This window comes from Topomyia yanbarensis, chromosome 3 (genome assembly GCF_030247195.1).
Source record: "Topomyia yanbarensis strain Yona2022 chromosome 3, ASM3024719v1, whole genome shotgun sequence".
Classification (NCBI taxonomy): domain Eukaryota; kingdom Metazoa; phylum Arthropoda; class Insecta; order Diptera; family Culicidae; genus Topomyia; species Topomyia yanbarensis.
In genome coordinates this window covers 329,642,364-329,666,554 of record NC_080672.1, presented here as the reverse complement: position 1 = coordinate 329,666,554, position 24,191 = coordinate 329,642,364, and the positions used below count along the sequence as shown (strand labels likewise).

Genomic DNA, 24,191 nt, shown 5'->3' with positions numbered 1-24,191 from the left:
AACCTATTGACACGAACAGTATTTTTTGAAAAATGTTTTGCAAATTTATAAATAGATAACTAAACAAGTTTCTACTAACTAATATCATGCTTTTTCCGAACATGTAGTCATTTTTTCAAGTATTAGTCATAGTACTACCATAGTAACCAAGTATTAGCTAATTAACCTCAAAGTTTGCAGTTTGTTTGGGACTCTAAATGGAACCAGCAAAGATTTCCTTTTTTCCAACAAAAGTTGTATATTTTTCGCAGTTTTATTGTAAAAAGTGCTGAATAACTTAACATTCATTCTGTAAAATTTAATTTTTATAAGAAAGGTTTCACCACACTGCTAGGTGGTATAAAAAGTGTTATTCATCATACTTCCAGCCGAGGTCCAGCCAGGTGTAGCACGCACATATTTTCCTTCCATATCCATCACATTAAATATTTGTGCGTTTCGCAGACGTCAATTGACTCAGTTCATGCTGGACAACAAAGTTGACTACGAAGTGACAGCGATTATTCCACCGAATAAAATACTTTAACCAGGTCCATCATAACATTTGTGACTGTCATTTTCCTTTGGATTATCAGAGTGTGTCTAAAGCAAATGACAACTCGTCATTGTTATGCTTGTGCTGTCTTATAACAAGCGCCATTTAGCACATTCTAGAAAAACGATTTTAAAAGTTTGAAATTTTATATCAAAGAAGACAGTTTTGTGTCCATTCTTTATTAAGGAAAGTTGTTCTACTTTGCAAAGCCCTTCTTTTCGTTCAAATAGCATTTAGAGTAATTCTAATTTTAACAAGATCGAAAATTGAACTGTTTAACAGTTCCAGGTAGAGCTTTGCCTAGCGTCAACTCACGGCAAACACAATTTTTAATAAAACTTGCAACTTGATATTGAAGACGAACATGTTCTTGTAACACTTCAAAACTCTAGCTTCTATTGTTGTAAAGATTATGTAGGATAAGGTGGGGCAAATCCGACCTACTAAATGGCTTTGGCTGTAAAATGCTCATTTTAAATCGGATCAAGTCGTTTTATATACCAAATTAAAGGTTAGACTTCTGGGCGACTTTCTATGTATAGCATTTTATTTCTATCTTGGGAAAATTTTGAGATACAAGCATTTTACGAAAAAGTTCGTTTTTACTGTTTTAAAAAATGGCGGGGTAAACCCAACTGCCCATGTTTTTGGTTGATTTAGTACAGATATAATCCAAATTTTATGGTTTTTCAATGATAAATTAATTAATGTTATGTTATTGAATTGTAACAAGAAGAAAGTGGAATTCAATGTCATCTTGGAATGTCAAAATCACGAGCAGTAGCACATAAACATATTCATTCCATTTGCATCGGAGCAATTGCTCGATGAATACTATATTCATCACGTTTTTGTGTCTTTCTTTTGTAATTATGAACCATTGTGCAAAAAATAGTAAATAATTACAATAAAAATAAAGCTAAGTAACCGGGAAACTCTAAGCTTGTTCATTGACCCTACTCCACGCTTTTCTAAACTTTCTTACTTCAAATCCTTGCTCTCCCTTGAGTACTATGGCTCTTAATATTTGAAAAATACAAGATTTATTTTAACGGCTTTGTCAGTCTTTTGATAAATAATGGAACGAATTTTAGTATTTGTCCGACGTTTGCAATCTTCATTTGAAAAATACTTCACCTTCCAGTCCCTTGCTAATTATATGTCGTTACAATATAAAAAAGGAAAAAGATTGACTCACTATAAGTCGTTAATAAAAAAGGAAAAAATGTACCGCGATGGGGATCCATCCAGCAGCTTTGGGTGAAAGCTGCCGACGCCGTGTTCAATCAACACACAGTGACTATATGCACAACTTGTTGAGGCAGACACAAGAGTCGATGAAATAAAACACCCCGGCATGGCAATTAGTGAGGGCAAAAACTAACTCATTCAATGAGTTTCATCGTCGCACAATACTTAGGGTGGAAGTTTTCCGTGACTTAACTTTTTGTCGGCTCCGACAGCATAGGTCATTAAATTGATTTTACGCTTGTCCGGACATGCCGCAGACTCAGGTGATTCGCATTTAATGCCAAAAGATCCTGACTACTGCGCTGCAGAAGACAAAAAGCTAAGTAACCGGGAAACTCTAAGCTTGTTCATTGACCCTACTCCACGCTTTTCTAAACTTTCTTACTTCAAATCCTTGCTCTCCCTTGAGTACTATGGCTCTTAATATTTGAAAAATACTTCACCTTCCAGTCCCTTGCTAATTATATGTCGTTACAATATAAAAAAGGAAAAAGATTGACTCACTATAAGTCGTTAATAAAAAAGGAAAAAATAAAAATAAATTTCAATTTGATAAATAAACATTTTCTTAGCAAAAAGCGGTCGGATTAACCCCACTATTTATAGGTTAGATTTGCCCAACCACGTCATTTTTAATTACGATGCAATTAAAAAATATTATGAAAAAAGTCGGACTGAATTCATCGATGCACTTCGTCTTTAATCAAATAATTTAAATCCATTTACATTTTTTATACAATCACTTTAACAACCAGAAATATCCTGTAGTCAATCCTGATGCACAAAAATCAAATCAAAAGTTGTAAAAACACACTAATTGTCGTTTGAGCATCTCAATGTAGACTAATAAAATGCTGTCATGCCACCATTACCATTATTTTCGACGCTCTACACGACAGCATTGATATTAGTTCGCGTAGTGCTTCCGATTTTCGATAACTGAGAGGGGGGGTTGACCCAACGGTTGGATTTGCCCCACCTTACCCTACATATAATTCCAAAAATTGAATCGAAATCAATTTGAAAAATATTGTCATTGCAGTTTTTTGCTCAAATATACTTCGAATCAAGACCTTATATGTAGCTAAAGATTGACTTTCGTTTGCCCCAATCAGTGAAATTGGAATCCCAAAAAAAAACATTTTTGGCGAAAAAGTATTCATAACTATTTAACGATAACAGTTAGATGTGTAGTGCCAAAAAACAAATTATTCTCCCTGAAACAATCTTAAAGTTGTGTGAAGATTACTTCAGTTTTAAATCAATACCACAAAAGTTATATGAATAAAACTGTATTTATAAGAAACACGATTTTACATTTTTTTGTGAGATGAAAAGTATAGAAGATGGTGGTTACATGTCTTCAGAAAAATTTTCTAAAATTATTCGCACCATAACTTCACTAAAGATCATATGGCTCTATCTAGAACGATCAAAATGTTCATTTTTAGGTAAAATTTGAACCACCCTAACTGTTGTTTTAAAAAATAGAAAGGATTCACAAAACTACTTTCAAAACTTTCCCAAAGGAATAAGACTAAGCTGGACTAAGCTTCAGTAAAAACGTAAAATTGCTGCTCATTTGTCAGATGGACACTTAGGGCAAATTCCAAAAGATAAATCAGCCAAAGTTATCCTCAGCAGACAATCTGGACTCTTCCAGGTCGATTTCGGAAGACCCTACACACGATGAATTTGTACAATCTTAGACGATGGGGCGCAAACGGGAGTAGGACAGTGGAAAATGACATTCCATAATCGAGCAACTTGGAAGTCTGAAATACATATGGCTTAATTCGGAATACCGGAAACACTTGCTGGTAATTTTTAGATTTCAATATATAAGTATGCGACTCATTAGCAGTTTGTAGCACTAATCAACAAAAGGTTAACAAAATCTTGTTTTGAATACGTGCACAAAATATGGCTTTAGCAAAAAGCGATAAAAATATACCAAAATATATAAAAAAGAACTGACCGCAGCTATTGTGCTTCATGGTATATTCCGGCTGAACATTTTTCGGAATCATAGCTAGAAGATCACTACATCAAATACCGACACATTGATAAGTTACAGAACGGTACAACGATCGGTTCTCTTGTATGATTTTTGCCTATGGCATTTGCCAGCGAAACTAAGAGTTATGAAAATAAAACATTCCACTTTCAACAATTCTACCACGTGAAGTACAAGTTCACAAAATACGTTTTAGCACATCGTAATTTTCCAACGTAAATCACTCTTCCAATTTTTCAATTACCTCATGCCGTTACGCAGCTACACAACTATAACCAACTGAATATACAAATTTCACTAAAACCAAACTAGTCTCTAAACAGTATATGCTTTTGTATATCACACACTATCTCTACGATCTTCCGTTGTTTTTAAACAAACCACGCAGTGGCGGCGATCAGCGATCCAAAACTGCTAACAATCGCCCAAACACTGCTCGTAGAATTCTTAATTTCCAAACAAACCGATACCGGCGAAACTACAGAACCGGCAAAAATCGTCACAATCACTACGTAATTGCGACGCTATTGCGGGTCAACCGGCGAATGAGCACGGCCGGCGAATAGTCGTACCATTTATCACTCTGATGTAATAATGTTTTTCCTAATGCTTACACTGCCAATACAGCAGAGGGAGATAGAGCACGCCACGACCATAACACCAGTTTGCCTCCACCGTATGACTAATCTGCCAAACCATCGCGACAGATATCGCGGGCTGAGCTAATAGCGCACAGGCTTGCCACCCCTCGAGCCGGCAGCCGCAAGGTGCTGGCTCAACTGGCCGGAGCTGCGAGCGGTGAGAGTACCTTTCCAATTTTGGATAACCTGTGAAAATCCAAAAAACGTGGTAAACACACAAACCTCGTAGATACCTGACGTGTCTTCATCATCGCTGGACATCTACATCTTCGCGAGCTGGAAACAAAGCACATTTCAGGGAAAACGTCATCAATTCCTAGCCCGCGCATTCGGTTCGACCGCAGAAAGAAGGAAATACACAATCGCGACAAAACTCGTTTCTGCAGGCAGCTTTTACATAGAGGCAGGCATGTGAGCAGCAGAAGCCACACACAACAAACTAACCGGCTGATCGATACCGGGAAAAAGAGCGAGATCATATACATAAAGTGGGGAATTCCCACTTAAAGACCCTCGCTCGTGCCTCTCCACTGTCGTTGCCGTTGTCGTCGTCGTTGTCGCGCCTTCACTCTTGTCTCTCCGAGAAGAGCAACAAAAATAATGGAAAGCCCCTCCACCCCATCCCAATCTACACCCATCGATCTGCTGCTGTTGGGGCAGGAGCCGATCTACCTGTGCAATGGAGACATCAGATTGTAGCACCGTTCATCAGTCGGTGTTCAGCCGAGAGCAATGGGCTTTCCCAATGTCATTCAAGTTTACGTTTTTTTCCTCCCAGAACGAGTATAACTGTGCAAACCACAACGCATACCCGTCACGTGCTATTGTGCATATTAATTTGACTCGAAAATTTAACGAAATCTAATAGTCAGTTCCTCAATCCAAAAGGCGTCTTGTAGACTGCCGACGGACTAGAATCACAGACAATTGGAATGGCGATCACGCATCCGAGAAACCCCCTCTCGTTCCTCTAAACACGTGGCCGAGTATAAATTAAATATTGATCAGTTGATTATGATTACAGATTTGCGATAATGGCATAGCCCGTCCTGATGATGGGAATGTTTTACTGGGAGGGGGTTCTGATGTGTATTTATAGCTGATCGATGGACAATAGTATCTACATAGATCTTGCATTTGAAATTGGCGAAAGGTCATACGCAGAGTAGATCTGGACTCGTATTTTTGTCTTATGACTAAGCGATGGACCGTGAATGGATACGTTTTCATGAAGAATGAGTAACAGTGTACGTACAAAGGAACTTTTAACCCTTTCATGCCCAATTTTTTTCTAGTTCAGGTAGGGTTTCAAAACTATTTTTCCTTGAAAACGATGGGGCCAAGAAACACGAAAAGGCTTTTTCCATAAAGATAGGTGCTTCCCTCGCAGTGTTAGAAGCTGCTTAATTTTTATCTTCCAATGCTCAATACAATTCTCCAAGAATATTCACAATAGTTCAATTTCGTGGAATTTGTAGCGGAAGACAGTCTAAATTGATAAGATTTATCGGTTTTCAATAATATTGCAACATAGCGAAAATGAAAAATTCATTTTCCGTCATCAATGTAAACTGTCCCTGGTAGCACTGCTCCCTCGAAATCCAATCAGACTAATTGCAATAACTTCACTTCTCGAGCTGATCCTTGTAACTGTTAATACTCAAATGAAAGGCAATAGTCACATTTATAAGCCTTACTTGTTTTTGTGAGCTAATCTTGCCTCAATCAGAAATTATAGCTGTTTAAGAATGTTGTTGTTCACAAACAACATAGGCATGAATGCATCGATTTCAAAACCAATGCGCTTATGGATAAATTACTCGTCTTTCAAATTCCGTGTAATTCTTCTGCAACTTGGAAAGATTAAGCCTAAAAAGTAATTAACTCTAGAAACAAATATGGAAAATAATATTTTAGTAAGGCAAAGATGGGAAAGCCAGGATTCTTCTCTTGAACGCAGCTGGCTCTCGATAGACTATCTGCTTTAACGGCCACCCCTCATGGCCATACAAAGCAACAGGGAGTATCAGTGATTTGTAAAGAGCGAGTTTGGGCGCGCTCATAAACTACAGGACGTCAGGGCATTATCCAAGCCATAGAGGAATACATTCGAAGCCACACCATGTAATTTAGCCTCGCTAGTAACATTGTTGTCAGATGTCATTAGTGTACCAAGATAAATTGATTCATCGACAACTTCAAACCATATCCCATTTGCAGCTGAGCCAACATCGTTTGAATTTCCTCGTTTTCTACCTGCCACGATGTACTTTGTCTTGTCAAAGTTTATAGTCAGTCCAATTCTCGTAGGCTAGCTTTTAAAAGACACAAACCATGATTAAGCATTATCTGCCAGTTAGTATCGTTTTACTGAATAACAAATTAACAAACATTTAATAAATCCATAACTTGCGTTATTTATCGCAGAATAAACATCTGGCTCCTCGCTGATCGTCCTTCCCGAAATCCGCTTTGGTGTGCCCGACAAGCAATTCAACTAACGGTTACAGACTGCTGAACAGAACAGGGGAGAGTGCCTTGTATACGGTAATAAGGAGCGTTATGTTTCGGAATTGTTGGTCTTCTTATTGATGCGGTATAAGAAATTATTAAGCCCAGAGCATCCCGATCACGCAGTGGATTGTTTTATTCGGCCGGTCACTCCCAACTTTTAGAAGTTCGACTGGAATCTGCCCTTCCCAACGGCCTTACCTACTTTCAACTCTCGATTAGCTTTTCGCTCTTGGCAGATCTGCATCTACCTTCAATCCTTATTCACTACTTATTTGTCCGTTCAATAAGTTCAAAGTGCTCATTCCACCTAGCAACTGCTTTTGTACGATCTGTCAACAGATGCGATTGTTAATCATGACCAGTTACGGGGCACTCTCCTTTATCATGCTGTTGAGCGTTCTGTAAAACTAGCCTGCGATGTGTCGCGAGTACATTATAGCTAGAGCATTGGACATATAGCTAGATTTTTATTATCCCTTATCTGATTCGCCGAGTTTTTGGGCATAATCGTAGGCTACATACACAGTCACGGTATGTTCTGTATTAATTCTCTTATGCCTGAAGTAATCTTGCACAAATTTTACACACCACCAGACAATGATCAGAGTTGACGAAAGGTCCTCGGTTGAAATAGAAACACAATGCCTATCACGAGGATAACTATCACAGTCCTAGTAAAGCGGGATGCTAAATCTTTTGCTAGCAAACTTGGTATTTAGACGCGCCGACAAACGACAAACTCGATGATAGGAGAGAGGAGTTCTTTGAGCAACTAGACAAGACCTACGAGAAGAATCCAAAACATGATGAAAACCTTTTAATCGGGAACGCATCTACACAGGTCGAAACGGAAAAATTCCATCGTCCAGATATTGGTAATTTTACAGATTTAGGTTGATGATGTTCGGTGAAAAAATATAATAAAACTATTTCTGTTGTTAACGTTTCAGCCTACTCATTCTTCAGCCATCCTCAGAAATTTAAACCCGTTCGCTTCACGCTCGCGAGCTCCAAATCAAACTCTTCTTCTTCTTCCAATTCTGTTTATTTTCCGTCGGCCTATTTCCGCTACGAGGCCAAACACCGACGCCAGAGAGGTGACAACTCCCACTGTCTGGATTGGATATCGACCCATCAACTCATGGACCGGGGACCAACGGCTTTACTTCCCTTCCGAAGGAAGGCGTGACCTCAGATTTTTCTCACCTCTGAAAAATCTCAACGACCTCGACTGGGATTGAACCCAGACCAACTGGGGTGGGTGGCGGTCACGCTTACCACCCAACCATCGGCGCCGTCCAAATCAAACTCAATAAGCTATTGGTAAGGAGAGCTTCCATCAACAACTACGGCCTGATCGATCTCACTGCAGCCAGAAACTTGTCTATCTGTAGCTCTTATTTCAATCGATAGAATATTCCGCAGCACACCCGAAAGTACCCGAACGGCGTGCGTCCAAATCGATAATGATTATTTGCCAACTTGGACCTGCGATTCCGCATGAAGATGTCCACATACGGGAGGTACTTTATACCGGTTTGTTCGATTTCGCCGACCTTTCGGCCCAAGATATGGAAGGATTTCGCAATATTTACCACAGTTCTGTTGAACTTCCCGGTCGCGCAGGATCGTTATACAGCCAGCATATAATTTCCAATCGTCTTCCCTTTCGAACAACAAAGCGATCATCTTGTAGATGCCGGTTTTGCTGTATCCCAACAACACGAAGTTCCGGAAAGAGGTTTTTACTGTTTTCGCCAAACTGACATCGTTGACTGTAAACATTTGGGGTACGATGATTGGTGGATGTCCCAAGAATTGGCAGGAAAAGCATTCGCGATGTGGATTCGGTTTTGAAGGTGAAAATGAATCTTAAACTTTCGTAAGTTGCCTTTATACTGTTCGACCAAAGCAGACATTTAGTGTTAAATTGCTACGGCGAATAGATTCGTTTTGCATAGCACCTTAAAACACGTGATTGTATGTGCAAATGCTAAAATAAAGATCCCTATGAATGTGGACTACAGGGTCGGACACTCGAAGTGTAACCAATTTCAAACTGTTCGCGCAACTGTCGCACGGGCATTAGCTGTCTATAAATTGGCCGAATGACAGTTCGGAGTATTGTTTACAAGCGCACAAAAGCATTTTGCCAAAAATGAACGCAAAAATGCCACAGACTCAGGTGATTCGCATTTAATGCCAAAGGATCCTGACTCCTGCGTTGCGGAAGACAAAGAGTTAAGTAGCCGGGAAACTCTAAGCTTGCTCATATGACCCTACTCCACGCTTTTCTAAACTTTCTTACTTCAAATCCTTGCTCTTCCTTAAGTATTATGGCTCTTAATATTGAAAAATATTTCACACCTTCCAGCAGAGCTAAAAATATTCAAATTCATTGAATAAAAATTGATCATATTCAGCCGAATTCATTTGCAATATTCAATGACGCAGCTGAAAACCTCAAACAAACAAACCGCCCATTAAAATTTCTGACAGCTCATTTACAACCACAGATGCAAAGTCAAACCAAACGAGTTTGGTGTGTTTGCCTCACGAAATACCTAACCTCAACCGCTTTTTTGCAATACAACTTTTGTTTTCCTCACGAAATAATTCGGCACCGTTTCTTTTTCAACGGGAGTAGAAAGGTCCATTTTCATTCGTCTCCGATTAGTACACGATGCGAACGTGCAGCAACGAATCAAACGCACCAAAGTAGGCCCTGGCACAATATAAGCGATGATGATTGTTGTTTCATATGCTTTACCGGCATCTGAAAACATTTTCCTAGATAATTAGGTTTTACACCGACCGACATGACTCTACAAAATGAACTGGATGAACTTCGTGTGACAATTCTCGGTGGTTTGTTTACATGGAAATTACGTCAGATCGAATGCAACAGAACTTACGAAAATGACAAAGTAAACAAATCACCGAGAATTGTCAAACACTAACTTCATTCATCATGAATTCATTCTTGTCGTCATCTTGGAGAACTCAATTAGTTAAATGAATATATTGTACGATATTCAACTGCATGAAAAACATGGATATTTGAATGAATATTTTTTCTATTCATCGCGAGTCGCATCAGTTTCATTTTCAGCCATCAAAAAAGAGCTTCGATTATTTTTAATTTTAACTCGGCCTTCCAGTCCCTTGCTAATTAAATGTCAATATTACAATATAAAAAAGCAAAAATGTGGTTTGTGGTGGAAATCAAAAGCAAGAGTGGCTTCACTTGGCCGGAAACGGTCAAATTCGGAACATCCGTGGCGAGAATTTTTTTCAAATTGAGCAATTCGTATCAGTGCTGAGCTCCATCACGGTACTGATGGCAAACCTGCTAGACAAAAGAGAATGAAACGGTTAGCAGTTAAAGCAGTAAGCGATGCTTCTTGAGTTACGGTTCTCATGCCAATGAATTGACAGCAGTCAAACGGTTCTCTTCTGAATCTCTCACTCATTTGAATCATTATTGAGAGGAAGAGAAAATTGACCGTCTTTTTATTAACAATATAAATACGGTTATGACGGTCATCTTATTACAAACAACGAGCTAGAATTAACAAACAGGCGGTTTTACACAAATAGCTATGCATGAAAGAAACTGAAAGGTGGAGAAAAAATCAACAAAGCACCGCATGCTGCCTGAATACAATACACTGATAATATTTAGTTTATCATACCAATACAAAATAAATGGTACTCAATCTGTCTATCATTTCAATGCGTTCTCTCTCGTACGGCTTCTGTGAGAGATAGTTAACTGAAACAGTATCCGAGGAAAATGGGAATGAAATAACGGTCATTTTTGTGGTGATACGGTCACTTCCTATTTACCGTCACAATTCAAAGACCATCGTGAGATTGCACAGCACTGATTCGTATTCGTAAACTCTCAAAACGATAGGGTTTACCCCGAGGACGAGTGATTTCGCCGAAAGTCGTTTCGCCGAATGGGTCATTTCGCCGAATTTTATTTTACTAAATGTGTAATTATAGTAATATAGTTATTTTAAATGGTACTATCAGAACAATTTTTTTGTAGTGCAAACTTTACCCACCGAACTGAAGAGAATTAATAATATGAGTCATCGGTTGCCCACCAGGAGGCTGCATCTGCCACAAATAATGGTTTGGGACGCTGTAACCACAGATAAACGTTCTTCGATCGTTTTCATCGAGTCTGACGTCAAAGTAAATGCGACAAATTTTCGAGAAAATGTTCTGGAGGCCGCTTTGAAGCCGTGGCAGACAAACATTTCGGTCGCAAACTATGGAGCCATGAATGGCTGAATGGCTAAATGGCTGAAAACCAACGCGCCGAACATTCTACCACACAACGACAATTTTGGAGAGCAAGGTTTGAAGTAAAAAATACAGCAACCACAAGACGCTGTCGAAAGTCATTATCCGTGAGTGGGCCAAAATACCGGTAAGTCACATGTTAATTATTCCTGAATTTTTGATTATTTTCACACATTCTGCACTTTAAAGTAAATAATAATAATTTTTCAAGCCCGATTTATGTTTTTTTTTCAATTGGTTACACTTCGAGTGCCGGACCCTGTAGTGATAAAATTCAGTGATTCACTTTTAAGTTTTCATGATTCTAATCCAATTGGCCGAAAGGTATTTGGCCAACTGGATCATTTAGACGAATGCCATTAGGCCGAATACCGTATGGCCAAAGAGGGCAATTTGGCCGAAAGCTATTAGGCCGTAAGGATCAATTGACCGCATGTTATTTGGCCGAATGTCGTTTGATTGAATGCCATTTGACCGAATACCAGTTTAACGAATGCCAGCTGGCCGAATGCAAGTTGGCCAAAGGCAATTTAAACAAATGTCCCAATTTTATTGATTTACTTCGTAAATGTATACACTGGGGACCATCCATAAATGACGTAGCATTTTTTAAGTAATTTTTAACACCCCCCTCCCCCATCGTACCATTTCGTCACAAACCTCTAAATACCCCTCTGGTGATTACGTAGCTTGACAGTAACTCTTCCCCCCTGTCCCCGTATTTTTTTTAAATGAAAATCGATGTTAGTTATTCTCCTTTAAAAAAGCTACGTAGCCTGACATGACCCCCTACCCCCCGTCTTCACACATCATCACAAAATGCAAAACTCCCCCCTCCCCCATATAATGCTACGTCATTTATGGATGATCCCTTGTATAATTTCACTGAATATATTGTAGCGGAGTGTTCTAAACTGAATCGATATCAGATGGAAGAAAATACAATGATATCGATTCGAAGCAGTATTAAGGTGTACTGCATTTTGTTCAAATAGTTCCCAAAGTCTTCGTAGGCATTGTTGAAGTCGATTCATCTGATATAAGAGCACATCTTAAGATTGTGAGAGCAACATCATACCTCAGCGCAACTATTTAAAAATTTGTTTGCGATATACAAATTATTTGTAAATTAAGATTTTTTTTGGAAATTTCCGACAGAATAACAGATCGAAATATGAATCAATTTTCTCTGGACTATTTCTGGGACATGATGGGATGTTCACCCAGGAGACTGATCAGGGTATACGAAACAACGATATTGCTGGCGAAGGAAAACGGGTATTTCTGTTTCCGCTTCGCTGGGAACATACACTTCATCAAACTGAAGAGAACCCACTATCGTTGTTTGCTTATTACCTTAGGCTGCATGCACTCGACCTCTACAATGAGCCTCGGAGTGCTGCGGCCGTACTCCCGTTGAAAACTCGATTTTAGGAACTCTCATATCGATTGCTCATCCGATATGATGTCTTGAGCCCGTTGGTGATTGAAAACTTTGAAAGGCTCGTCAAGCTTAATTCTCAAACAAATTCCAAGAAGTCGACAGTGACAAAATGTCCTACACTGACAGATCTACTCTCGAAGAGACCATGGCTTCGGTATCTTCAATGATAATGTCACCGCTTCATTCAAGCTCAATAATTCTGGCTCAGATTACGTTGCAGAGTTTAGCTGCTATTCAGTATACTTTTGGGATCACCGACACTTTGCCCATAGCCGAACAACCTCAGCTCTATCGAGGATTTTCGTGTGGTTAAGCCACAAAAAGCATTTTCCGTATTTTATGGGGAATATACGAGAATCCCTCGGTACGTTAAAGGAGTTAAAGGACTCCCTTCGGTCCCAACTCGAATGAATTCGAAACACAAAAAATCAAAACTTCATTTAAGTAAGGTCTTGTGCCCTTAATGCGCAAATTGGTTTAATACTGGGAGGGAGAAACAGACTCAATAAATGTGAATGTCATAGCCAGCCAGAACGAAACTGTCACTCCGAGCCACAAAAAAGTGTTCATCGAGGAAATGAGAGTATTGTTATCATATGCTTGCTTGAAAATGTTTCCGAACGATGAGCTTCCTTGATTTTTTGTCTAGATTGGGTGTAGCAGGAAATATTATTAAAGTTTTTCTGTGATTTTAATGCCATTTTCAAATTAGCCAGATGAATTTTTCGGTAATCCGTGCTGCCATTATCAAATAAATTGTATTTCTATGTATTCAATGATGAATAAGAATTTGGATGCGTTCAAAAGTTTCGAGCATCGTTTTAAGACAATATTGCGATCTTGCTATAATGTAAAATAAACGCTAATTTTATATGGAAATTTCAAATAATATTTACATTTTAATGAATTAATCAAAATACCAGACAGAACGACAGTTTATGAACATAAAGAGGAAATGGTCACTATAAAAACAACTGGAGGGTGATTCAACAAAAGCGTCTTTTTCACTTGAATCTTTATAAATCTTAATATGTTTTTATGGTGTTTGAATTATGTAATTTATCTGTATTGTCGCCTACAAGTTCAATGAACTACGCCTAAAATATATTTTATGCTTGTTATGAAACCAGTTATGGAAATGAGACGACGCTGTAAATGTTCTCTACTCCAAGAAATGTGAATATAGAATCAAAAAATATGCTGTGACGTGCACGTTTTTTGGTAGTTCAAAAATACTTTTTGGTTTAAAATAATTTATATCATCTTTCTCTTTAAAACATGTGATAAAAGCCATTTTCATATCTATAGTAAAGACAAATAATAATGGTGTAAATCGTGCGAAGAAAGTTTTAAAAATTTGTGTCTTATTTAACAATTTTAGAATGAGTGACGCCTTGCTAGTCAGATTTGACGGTTCTCCAGTTTAAAGTTTCTTTTGAGAGTATACTGAGAAAATGAAAATCATCAACGTAGATGCATGCTAATAAATATAAACAAAGTTTCGAAAAAAATTGGCAAGTTACTTCGACAAGAAGTTTGACATCGGCATAATATTTTTAATGTTCGGGTGCTCATGCAGCTTAATCTGATGATCCGAATCATGAAAAAATTTCATTTCTATCTATTAGTTAAAATCTTACATTTCGAAAGTCATTTGCAAAATAACCTTGGCTAAATTTGACAGTTCGACGGTTAAAATTGTTGGATGATGTAAAAAGAAAGGTGGAAACAATTTTCTGTACTTTATTTAGGCTGGCAATATTTTTCAGTAGTAAATAAAGGGCAAATATAAAAACGAAAACATGTTATATCAAACGTTTTTTCGGTTATATCATCATGTGGATATTTACGTTCCAAGGCTGCAGCCGTACCTATCTACCCATCAAATACCTATGCATTGGTCAACATTTCACAAATCAGATAAACATGCCTCTACCGGCGAGTTTCCTTATTCAAGGATTCTGTTAGTTAAATTTTTATAAAATTAAATTCTATTTTTCAGATTGAATTTAATATTGTATCGGTTTTTAATAAGCAGTGTAAGAAATTTTTTAGGAAACCGTGGTAGAATGAAGTAGAAGAACGGCACAAAAATCCTATTTCAAAAATAGAAGATTAGACACATCGTTCCGAAATTTGTCCCTTTTCACTCGAGTACTGGAAGCAAACTGTCGTCTGACTTTATCTTCAAATCAATGTAAAGCACCCGAAAAAAACTTTCACTGATTTTATACTGTCCCAAGCTCCTTTCCATCACACGATTGAAGTCATGTGCCGGTAACACGCTTGCATCAATGACACGCAAAAAGAAATTCGCTCATTTATGCGTCGCCCACCTTGATTGATTTTAGCTGTCGAAAGTTTTCTTGCTTCTTGACAAGTGCTATTATTTACACTTCGTGCGTAGTGTCTGTTTCTCCCTACCAGGTTTAATACAATTAACTCTTTTGGAAATTAATATTGCATAACACTTAATATTGATAAAAATCAATTGTCTCCATCTTGTATATCGAACTGTATTCCTAAGCTTAATATAGCTGTAAACAGTTTTATAAAAAAAACTATAATTCCCCCTTTTGTATATCGAAATATGTATGTTTTAAGGTAGCTGCAAAAAATTTCCTCTTAGATCTAAATATATCAAAATTGTAATCTTTTATTTCTAGGATATTAAAAATGTAAAAAATAGACGCCATAAGCTCTTTTTTGTCCTTTTTAATATCAATTTCAGCTCCCTGCAAATTTTAGCTTACTGGTAAATTTTTAGAAGCTACCCTTAGAAAGCAGAACCCGGGAAAATCAATGTAGATTTTCCTGTCAAATAACTCATTAAATGTCTCCATAAAGAGCTGCTTGAAATAATATTTTTGAGCTTAAATCTATTGACGACTACCATTCTACGGTTCCTTCGTTAAAACAGTTTGTTTTATTACTTTGTATTAACAAGACAATTGCAAGAACGTTTAATTTAAATTCTATTCGCTGCATGTTTATCATCCATTTACCGATGAAAAGGAAAGATATCAGCAAGTGGGTCGCTAAATTATTAATGGAATTAGCGTTTCGATTTCGTCTCTTCAGAATCCGACATTAACTTAGTGACAGGACAAAGCAAGCGCCGGATAGATGCAAAAAACGGATACACAATTTGGAGTTCCTGAGCAAACCACTAATCAAGCGTAATGTCCCGCAAGAAAAGTGGAAAGCTATTTGATTTATATTTACCAAATTTCAAGTCGGGTTTGCAAAATTTAAGAATTTATATTGGATATTAGATACGGCGATTATGAGTAAATGGACTGTAAGACATCGATGATTTTGTAAGATGGATACGTTGCGAATTCATTCTTATTAATAGTTATTTCCAATATATCTGACGAAAATAGAAAGGTCTTGAAATTCAAAATTATTGTGGGACAGGCACATAGCTAGAGTGGCGGGCTAAGGGGCCAAAAGCCCCCCACCCCCCCTTCACCGAAATATTTTAAAAATAAATTTCAAAAACATGACTTTTAACAATTTTGTAACTCGTTTGGTGTAAACAGATTATTGAGAAAAAGTTAAAGAAAATTACTATTTCCACCAACCAGAAACAACTATCACGAAACTCAGTGTGTTTTTTGCTTCTGTCTGAGCCAATGCGAAGCGAACGTCGAATATAGTTACTTTTATATTGTGTGCCTTGTCTGCATAACAAAGGAAACTGCTACTACACTTCTTGCCCTAGTGATTTGTCGAGATGAGTGAATCGCTGAAGCAAGAAGTGGTACTCCGGCCAAACACTGTGATTATTGATGACTCGCATAAGACCGAGTATTCGTGATGAGGAAAGTTTTCTGAAGGTAAACATGGAGATAAGAACGCTAGTCACATTTATAGAATTCTACCACCTCAGGTGTTCAGCACTCATCGCGTTCAACAAATTGGCCGCATTTTGAATAATTTAAAATACATAGTTGTGTGTGACAATTCTTTAATTAAGAGCTTCATATATATGGACGGTGAGAAAATCAAAGTTCAATTAGAAGATTAGATGCCGCTTAGTTGCAGATACATGTCACATTTGGGAGAAATACAGTACAAAACATAATGCGATGGTACAATTACACATAGTATTCTTTGCATATATCAAGGAAAAACTAGTATGTTCCAGTTTTGTGAAAAAATAACACATTACGGTTTTCCCTGATCGGAACCCAAACAATTATCCAATTTGTGGCAGCTGTTAAGGTAATATTGACAACGGCAAAAGCTGCGTCAAGTATCTCAAAATCTACAGCCAGCACAATTCACACTCGTAAAGGCAACATGCAAGGAAGAGTACACTAAAAGAATTTTTAAATGTTATTTAAAAAATGGTAGAAGAAGTTTTATGGACGGCTGAACACTAAAACTCTCCAAAAGTGAACGCTTCATCCCAAGTGATTGTTTTGTTTATCAAAACTCAGATGTAAGACTCGATATTGTCAACTCAATTTTAAATTTAAATTTAAAGTTTTTGAACTGCACCCAATTTGAATTTCTGTATTAGGTCTGTGCACTCTGTTCTGTTAGTATAAATACTAGGTATCACTTTCAAGCGTACTAGGCAAAAAATATTTCAATTTACGGAGAACGATATAGCCGAGACGACAGTTTTTGTTATAGCATCATTTTAGCGCAATATCTTTTTATTGGTATTTAATTTCATTTGTATGAGAGGAATTCGTTACGTATTAAAACACTGTTGCGACTAAAATGTTGTGACTGGTTGAATCGACCAGTCCAATAATTTCGATTTAATGTCTTTAGTCTCTTGGTCTGTTTCCGTTCGTTTTTGAGCTAATTAAAAACCAAAAATAAACGTCAAATCGTTTTTTCGCTTGCACTAATGCAAAGTGAACGGGCGCGTGATTCGGCGCACGGCTTGGCGGCGCATGTGGATTTTAGAAAAGATTCGCAAGAATAATAAATAACAATAAATGAAGAAAACCGTAGCCTTTTGAATATGACATTAACATTGTAGGGTGAACTTAACCTTATGATCGGTAGTATATTATCATTTAAAATGAAAATATTATTAATTTGAGTTAAATAGGATTTGAGTTATTTCTACAAATCGCCTGCCCGATCAGATGATTTGTAGCGAATTCCGACTTTCTCTTGTATTTGTATTTAAATAATTAAAGGCCAACTGATACTGAGGCTTAATGAACTAAACTAAACAGAAATGACCTAAAGTGGCAACAAATGGTCACGAAACTGTGTAGAACTAATGACGAAGTCGAAGATGTCGCTATAATCGTTGAAGCGACGGGTCATTTCTAATATCAGTCTGTTGGCGTAGTCAGTGGCGAATCCAGGGGGAGGGTCTTGGGGGTCCGGACCCCCTCCGAAATGTTTTTTACTTATTGAGAAATTTTAAATTAGTTTCAAGTTTATATTAGTAAGAAACTCAAAATCATTCCAAACCAAATTTGACCAACAAAACTTATATTAATTATTTGATTATTACGTATAATGAATTTTACAATGTTCATTTTAGAATCAAAATTTCAGACCCCTCCCGAAATGTTTTTTCTGGATCCGCCTCTGGGCGTAGTTAGTGTTGCGCATTTCAGTCTGCGGCAGTGTTCGAGGACGGAGGACGCGAGTTGGTGCGTAGAGGTTAATTTGTGATAGGAGATCGGGAACATCATATTCAGCCAAAAGAAACTAAGACACGAAGGTAGACTGCGATACGTGTCTACGATCTTCTAAAGTGTGTAGTCATAATAATCGACAACGGTCTTCGTATGGTGGCAAGTTCAGTGGATCGTTTCAAGGCAATTGACGTGACGCATATCTCATTAATCTGCGCTGAACAGCTTCAATTCTTCGGCTCCAAGTTGCATGATAGAGGCTCCTACCAGACGACGTTTGCAAATTGCAACCGTGAAAATGGTAACTTGTAAATTAATAATAAAAATCAAATTCAAAAGCAATAATTCGTCAATGTACTATAGCCTTTCTTGTATCAGATAACATATTGTCTATTGCCTTAGTTTTGGAACTGTTTTCACTAAGAACTTTTCAAAATTACATTCACTATCCAGTGACTATCTCAAGTTACCAGAATTAACACATTTATGCAACAAGTTTTAAGCCCCTCCCGAACAAAATCCAGGCTACGGACCTGTTCTGAGATTGATCCTAGAAGTTTAAGGGTTATAGACAATGTATAGAAAAGTGTCTTGTATCGAACCTGGTCTCAAATGATTCAAATTCTTCCGCACATTAAATTATTTATACGGAGAACCAGATTCAAGGCTGGCTCTCGATCTATATAATCTTGAATACGGTCAGGGTTTTTCAAATTTTAAATTTTCGTGTTCGGATGTTGAATTCTGAAAGTCTGAGACTTTGATTTTTTTTATTTATAATATCGGATTTGCATTGGATGAGTATCATTTTAAAATTCTCAGGTTCAGGATTGAGTCGGGTTCGGGTTCAAAAAATAAACCAACCATCTCTAGTATATGTGTGGTTCGCTTCCCGTTTCTGATTCAAAAATTTAAAACAGTCGTTTTTTGCCTTTCTCATATAAAGAAAGGCTATGCAATCACTGTAAAAATCGACTTTTTAACCAAGGCCCGGAGGGCCGAGTGTCATACACCATTCGATTCAGTTCGTCGAGATCGGCAAATGTCTGTGTGTGTATGTATGTGTGTGTGTGTGTGTATGTGTGTGTGTGTCATTTAAACTCACACAATTTTCTCAGAGATGGCTGAACCGATTTTCGCAAACTTAGTTTCATCTGAAAGGTATAACGCTCCCATAAGCTGCTATTGAATTTTTAGTTGATCCGACTTCCGGTTCCGGAGTTACGGGTTGAAAAGTGCGGTCACACAGCAAATTCCCATATAAACTGGTACCACCATGATGTTCAAATGATGTAAAACATATTAAAATTGATGTAACATTACTCTAGTTTGCGGGTCTGGATCACTAATGATCAATCAAAGCAGCTTTGACCACATTGGCCACCTATGACGGTTCATGACGCCCCCGGGGAACCCACCAAGTTCCTAAACTAATATCACACCCATTCCACAACGAATTCTCTACCGATTTTTACAAACTTCATTTCAAATGAAAGATACAGTAATGCCATTGACTGCTGCTGAATTTCATTTGGTTCTGACTCTTGCTTCTGGAGTTACAGGGGTGTTGGTAAGGATACACTGGAATTTTCCATATAAATCGGTACAATCGTAATACCTCAGAGGCTAAAAACTATTGAAATGGTCACCAAATTACTTCTAATCGCAGATCTAGATCACTGATTGCCAATCAAACATTCTTTGAATATATTGTCCACTATCGACGATTCCGGAAGTCCGGAATTCCGGGCATATTCCACAATTAAAGTCACATCGGTTCATCGGTGATGACTGAACCGATTTTCTCAAACCAAGTCTCAAATGGAAGGCAAAATATGCAGTTGAGTATTGCGTCGCCGCCCCTCCCCCCCTCCGCCTTGCCCTTACACCTCCCTCCTTCATCACTCCCCTCCTCTTGGACCACCCTCACGCCCGCATTTCCTTCGTCCACCCCGTATACCAAAATAAGATGAAGGATTTCTGACGCATCCTCCACTCCCACTCTACTAACCCCCCATTCCCTACATGTTCAAACCCATTCCACCAACCTTTCCAAATTATAATCACATGAAGATAACATTGAACTCATGCTTATTAAGCTAATTAAATATTATTCTTTTGCCTTTCTTATATAGAAAGGTTATGCAATTGCTCCAAAAACCGACTTTCTAACCGAGGCCCGGAGGGCCGAGTCTCATATAACATTCGACTCAATTCGCCGAGATCGCAAAATATCTGTGTGTATGTATGTGTGTTTGTATGTACGTATGTATGTATGTATGTATGTGTGTATGTGTGTATGTGCGGATTTGTTAACAAAATGTACACATCGGTTTCTCGGAGATGGCTGAACCGATTTTTACAAACTAAGATTCAAATGAAAGGTATAATAGGTTGCTATTGAATTTCATTTTCAACCGACATCTTGATCCGGATTACGAGTTGAAGAGTATGGTTACAAAACAAAATTTGTTGATTTGTCCACATCGGTTTCTCGGAATTTTCTGAACCGATTTTGACAAACTTGATTTTAAATGAAAGGTCCATCAGCTGCTGTTGAATTTTGTGTGGATCCGAGTTCTGGTTCCTGAATTACAGGGTGATACGTACGATCACGCAGCAAATTCCGATTCTAACGAATTTTGCGATGAATGTAAAAAGGTGATTTTTTTTCCAAAATGTGCACAACTGTTGAATTTGTAGATCTAGGTCCCCAACAGTCATTCAAAGGCTCTTTGGTCACACTGGCCACCATCGACGGATCCTGAAGTATTCAAATTCAGAATAACGGTTATATTGGTTTCTCTAAAATGGCTAGACCGATTTGATCAACTTAGTCTCAAATGAAAGGTGTCGCGTCCCCGGAAACTATTATTAAATTCCATCTCCATCCGACTTCCGGCTCCGGAGTTACGGGTTGTGGAGTGCGATCACATAGAAAACTCCGATTCAAACCGATACCGCGATGAATGCAAAAAGGTGCTCTTATATATACTTGCCAAGTGTAATAAGAATGAAAGAGATTTCCAAAATGTTATATTGTACGAACCAGCTATTATATCATAGTTTGGAGAAATGAGAAAGGCACAATTGCACCTCTAGGTGGATTAAAACAGGTTTTTTTTTGTTCAAAACACTTCGGACACACAACAAAACTACGAATGAACAAAAAGCTTCAGATGTAGTGAGCAGACTACGTAATAATGAGATATTTTTTGTCGTTGTTTTGTTGGAACTAGTTTATTTTCGAGGCATCACATTATACACAGTCAGTAGTTTTTATTTGAGACGATTTTGTTTAATGGGTTCCTTACAAGCGTCAAACGTGTTTAAGATGTAAGTAATCAAGATGGCGGTGTAGTCTTAACACTGAAAGCTCAATAAAGAACTGCTTATGATTCTCATTTGCCAACTTATGAATTAATTTGTTGGTGTAGTGACTTTTGCATGGTTGAAAAGACGAACTCGTTCCAATGCAACGAATGGATAAATGAGCTTGAGGTAACATTTTACCATTTTACAATACATACGACTTATCGATGTTGGCGCACTGTTTTGTGCCAATGCCCGAAATAAATAGTTTTCAGCTGAACGGATGACTGATTTCAGATGATTAACAAGTTAGATGGATTCAGTAACACTATCTTGTTTGCCATTTGTTTTGGAATAACGATTATGTATGTATACACAGTGTTCCTATCAACACGTGGAAAAACAATAAACTTCTATCAGAGGGTATTGGATCATATCAATTGATAACCATGAATTTCATCTATATACCAAAACACAATGAACAGTATGATTCATACGCATCAGTGGCAAAAAAGATCTAGTCATAAATAAGGGTTCACTTCCGAGCGGCACAAATCTAAAAATCACTCACCGAATAATTCATGACGGTAACTGTCCAGATTGAGTAGCGTCGACATCGCGCTGGTGATTAAAACGATGATAATCGTCTACGTTTTCAACGGGGTGATGGTATTGACGACGATCAGTTATCACCTATATTTCTTATCGTTGTTATCGACTAAATGTTAGTAGTTAATCGGCTTCAGGTTTGCCTTCACACTCAAAAGCGGCCTTCAACACACAAATGACGGAAACCGAGCAATAGCAATTTAACTTTAAGTTCGTACGAATACAGGCTTTCTTATCATCACATACCACTTTGCGACATTGAACGCGAAACCAAAATCAAAAACAAATTTTAATTTCTCGGAATTCGCAGATGGGAGTGCACGAGGCTAAACACTTGCTGCTGCTGTTAGTGTTCAATTTTGCGAGTTTTCTTTTGCTTCTTCACCAGTCGCTTATCTGCGCCTCAAATTTGCTGCCTCCTCTAATCACTGCACGAATGAAAGCTCACTATGCATTTCGCAATATTATACCAACTTCGAAGTTTCAAATTTTCCAAGTCGTTTTGCGATCTTCGCCGTTCAAGCACAGGATCAATACTAAACTTTACCGGTAGATCCTCGACACTCGACGGAGAATTACCAATGCATCTCTCGTAAAAAGGCACCAAGGAACTGAATCACACACTTCAAGATTCCGTCAATACAGATGAAATCGAGCGATATTTTACGACTTGCCACATTTGTTTCAGGCTCTTCCCCATCAGGCCCTAAGCGTACACGTATACCAACTGTGCGCGAAGTCGCACCGAAACTCGTTTGCGGTTGATCGTCAATCGACCGAGTTCGTGTGATTCCCCGTAGCTACTTGTTTGGATTGCATGGCAGAGCAGCCTGGAACCCGCAGCTTTGTTAAGTGGCAGTAGAGAGAGAGCGTATTCGCTAGCATACGACACAGATGATGTCATCGGTCATCGCAAAGTACCGCGCGTACACACTCAAACAAGCGCCCGCGAATATAGTAAACAAAGCATCCGCGTAGTCATGCTGAACATTTACCAGGTACCTACATACCATACAGGACCACGGGTTATATGTGTTTGATATACAAGCGCAGCATTCGGGTAGGTTATCAGTCGCTGGAGGAGAACGAATTACTTTCAACTCAGCCAAAGTATACTCAGAGAATGAAAAATCGAACGAACACATTTGTGTTTCAAATTTACAAACGAAAAAATATATTATATCCATAAAAATAGGAATTAATCGTAAATTTACTTGTGATTTAAAAAAAAACCAGCATAATAGTGTTTAAGACAATAATATAAATAGAACATGTCTATAGAAATTAATCCGGTGGGGTAAATAATTAAATCACACTGACAAAATATTTATACTATCAATGACGGTTCACGGGTTGTTTGAGGGACTAGGGACTCCGTTCAACAAATAATCGATGGATGCGCAAGGTAAAAGTAGATTCACAGTTCTACAATGGCATTAATTGGATTTATCGGTGCAAATTTTGAACAATATGGTTCGGAGCAATCGACAACAAAAACGACTGCAGATTGAGAAGTCGGAATATTGAACTACAATTTCGCTTTGCTTCGTTTGGAGCTTTGGAATTTCTTTGGATGAAACATACACTGCCGGCGTCCAAATGTGTCGTTTGGTATGTCAACATGTATATCTGTTTCACTTTATAACTTTTTTCTCTTAAGAGATAGACATTTAATATCTTCAACAAAGTTTCTCAAAATAAGTTCCTCTGAAAACTTTTCATAGACATCTTACCAGTTAAATAATAAATGAACAAGTTATTTTTTCATCTGAGTATATACCCGCTTAAATTAAAATTTGCTACCATTATATTAAAGTGCTCAAAAAATAAAGAAACCATTCCGAGGATATCGAAGCTTCGTCTCAAATATAAATGTCCGACTTTTTTTGATTTCGTCCCACTGTGCGTCGGCAGAAAAACATGATGATGA

The 24,191-nt window shown here is 37.9% G+C and overlaps 1 protein-coding gene across 2 annotated transcripts in view; it reads right to left on the bottom strand.

Moving 5' to 3' along the window:
* Positions 1–23,051, bottom strand: part of LOC131693099 (nuclear factor NF-kappa-B p110 subunit) — a 63,726-nt gene extending 40,675 nt beyond the window's left edge. The window contains exon 1 of one of the 2 annotated variants that reach the window (XM_058980644.1): positions 22,224–23,051. In XM_058980644.1, the coding sequence (XP_058836627.1) occupies positions 22,224–22,269 (46 nt within the window). In that variant the 5' untranslated portion in view covers positions 22,270–23,051. Of the gene's footprint in view, positions 1–4,047; positions 4,164–22,223 lie in introns of those variants that run through there. The other variant, XM_058980645.1, reaches the window with a different exon arrangement.
* Positions 23,052–24,191: the final 1,140 nt, after the last annotated feature.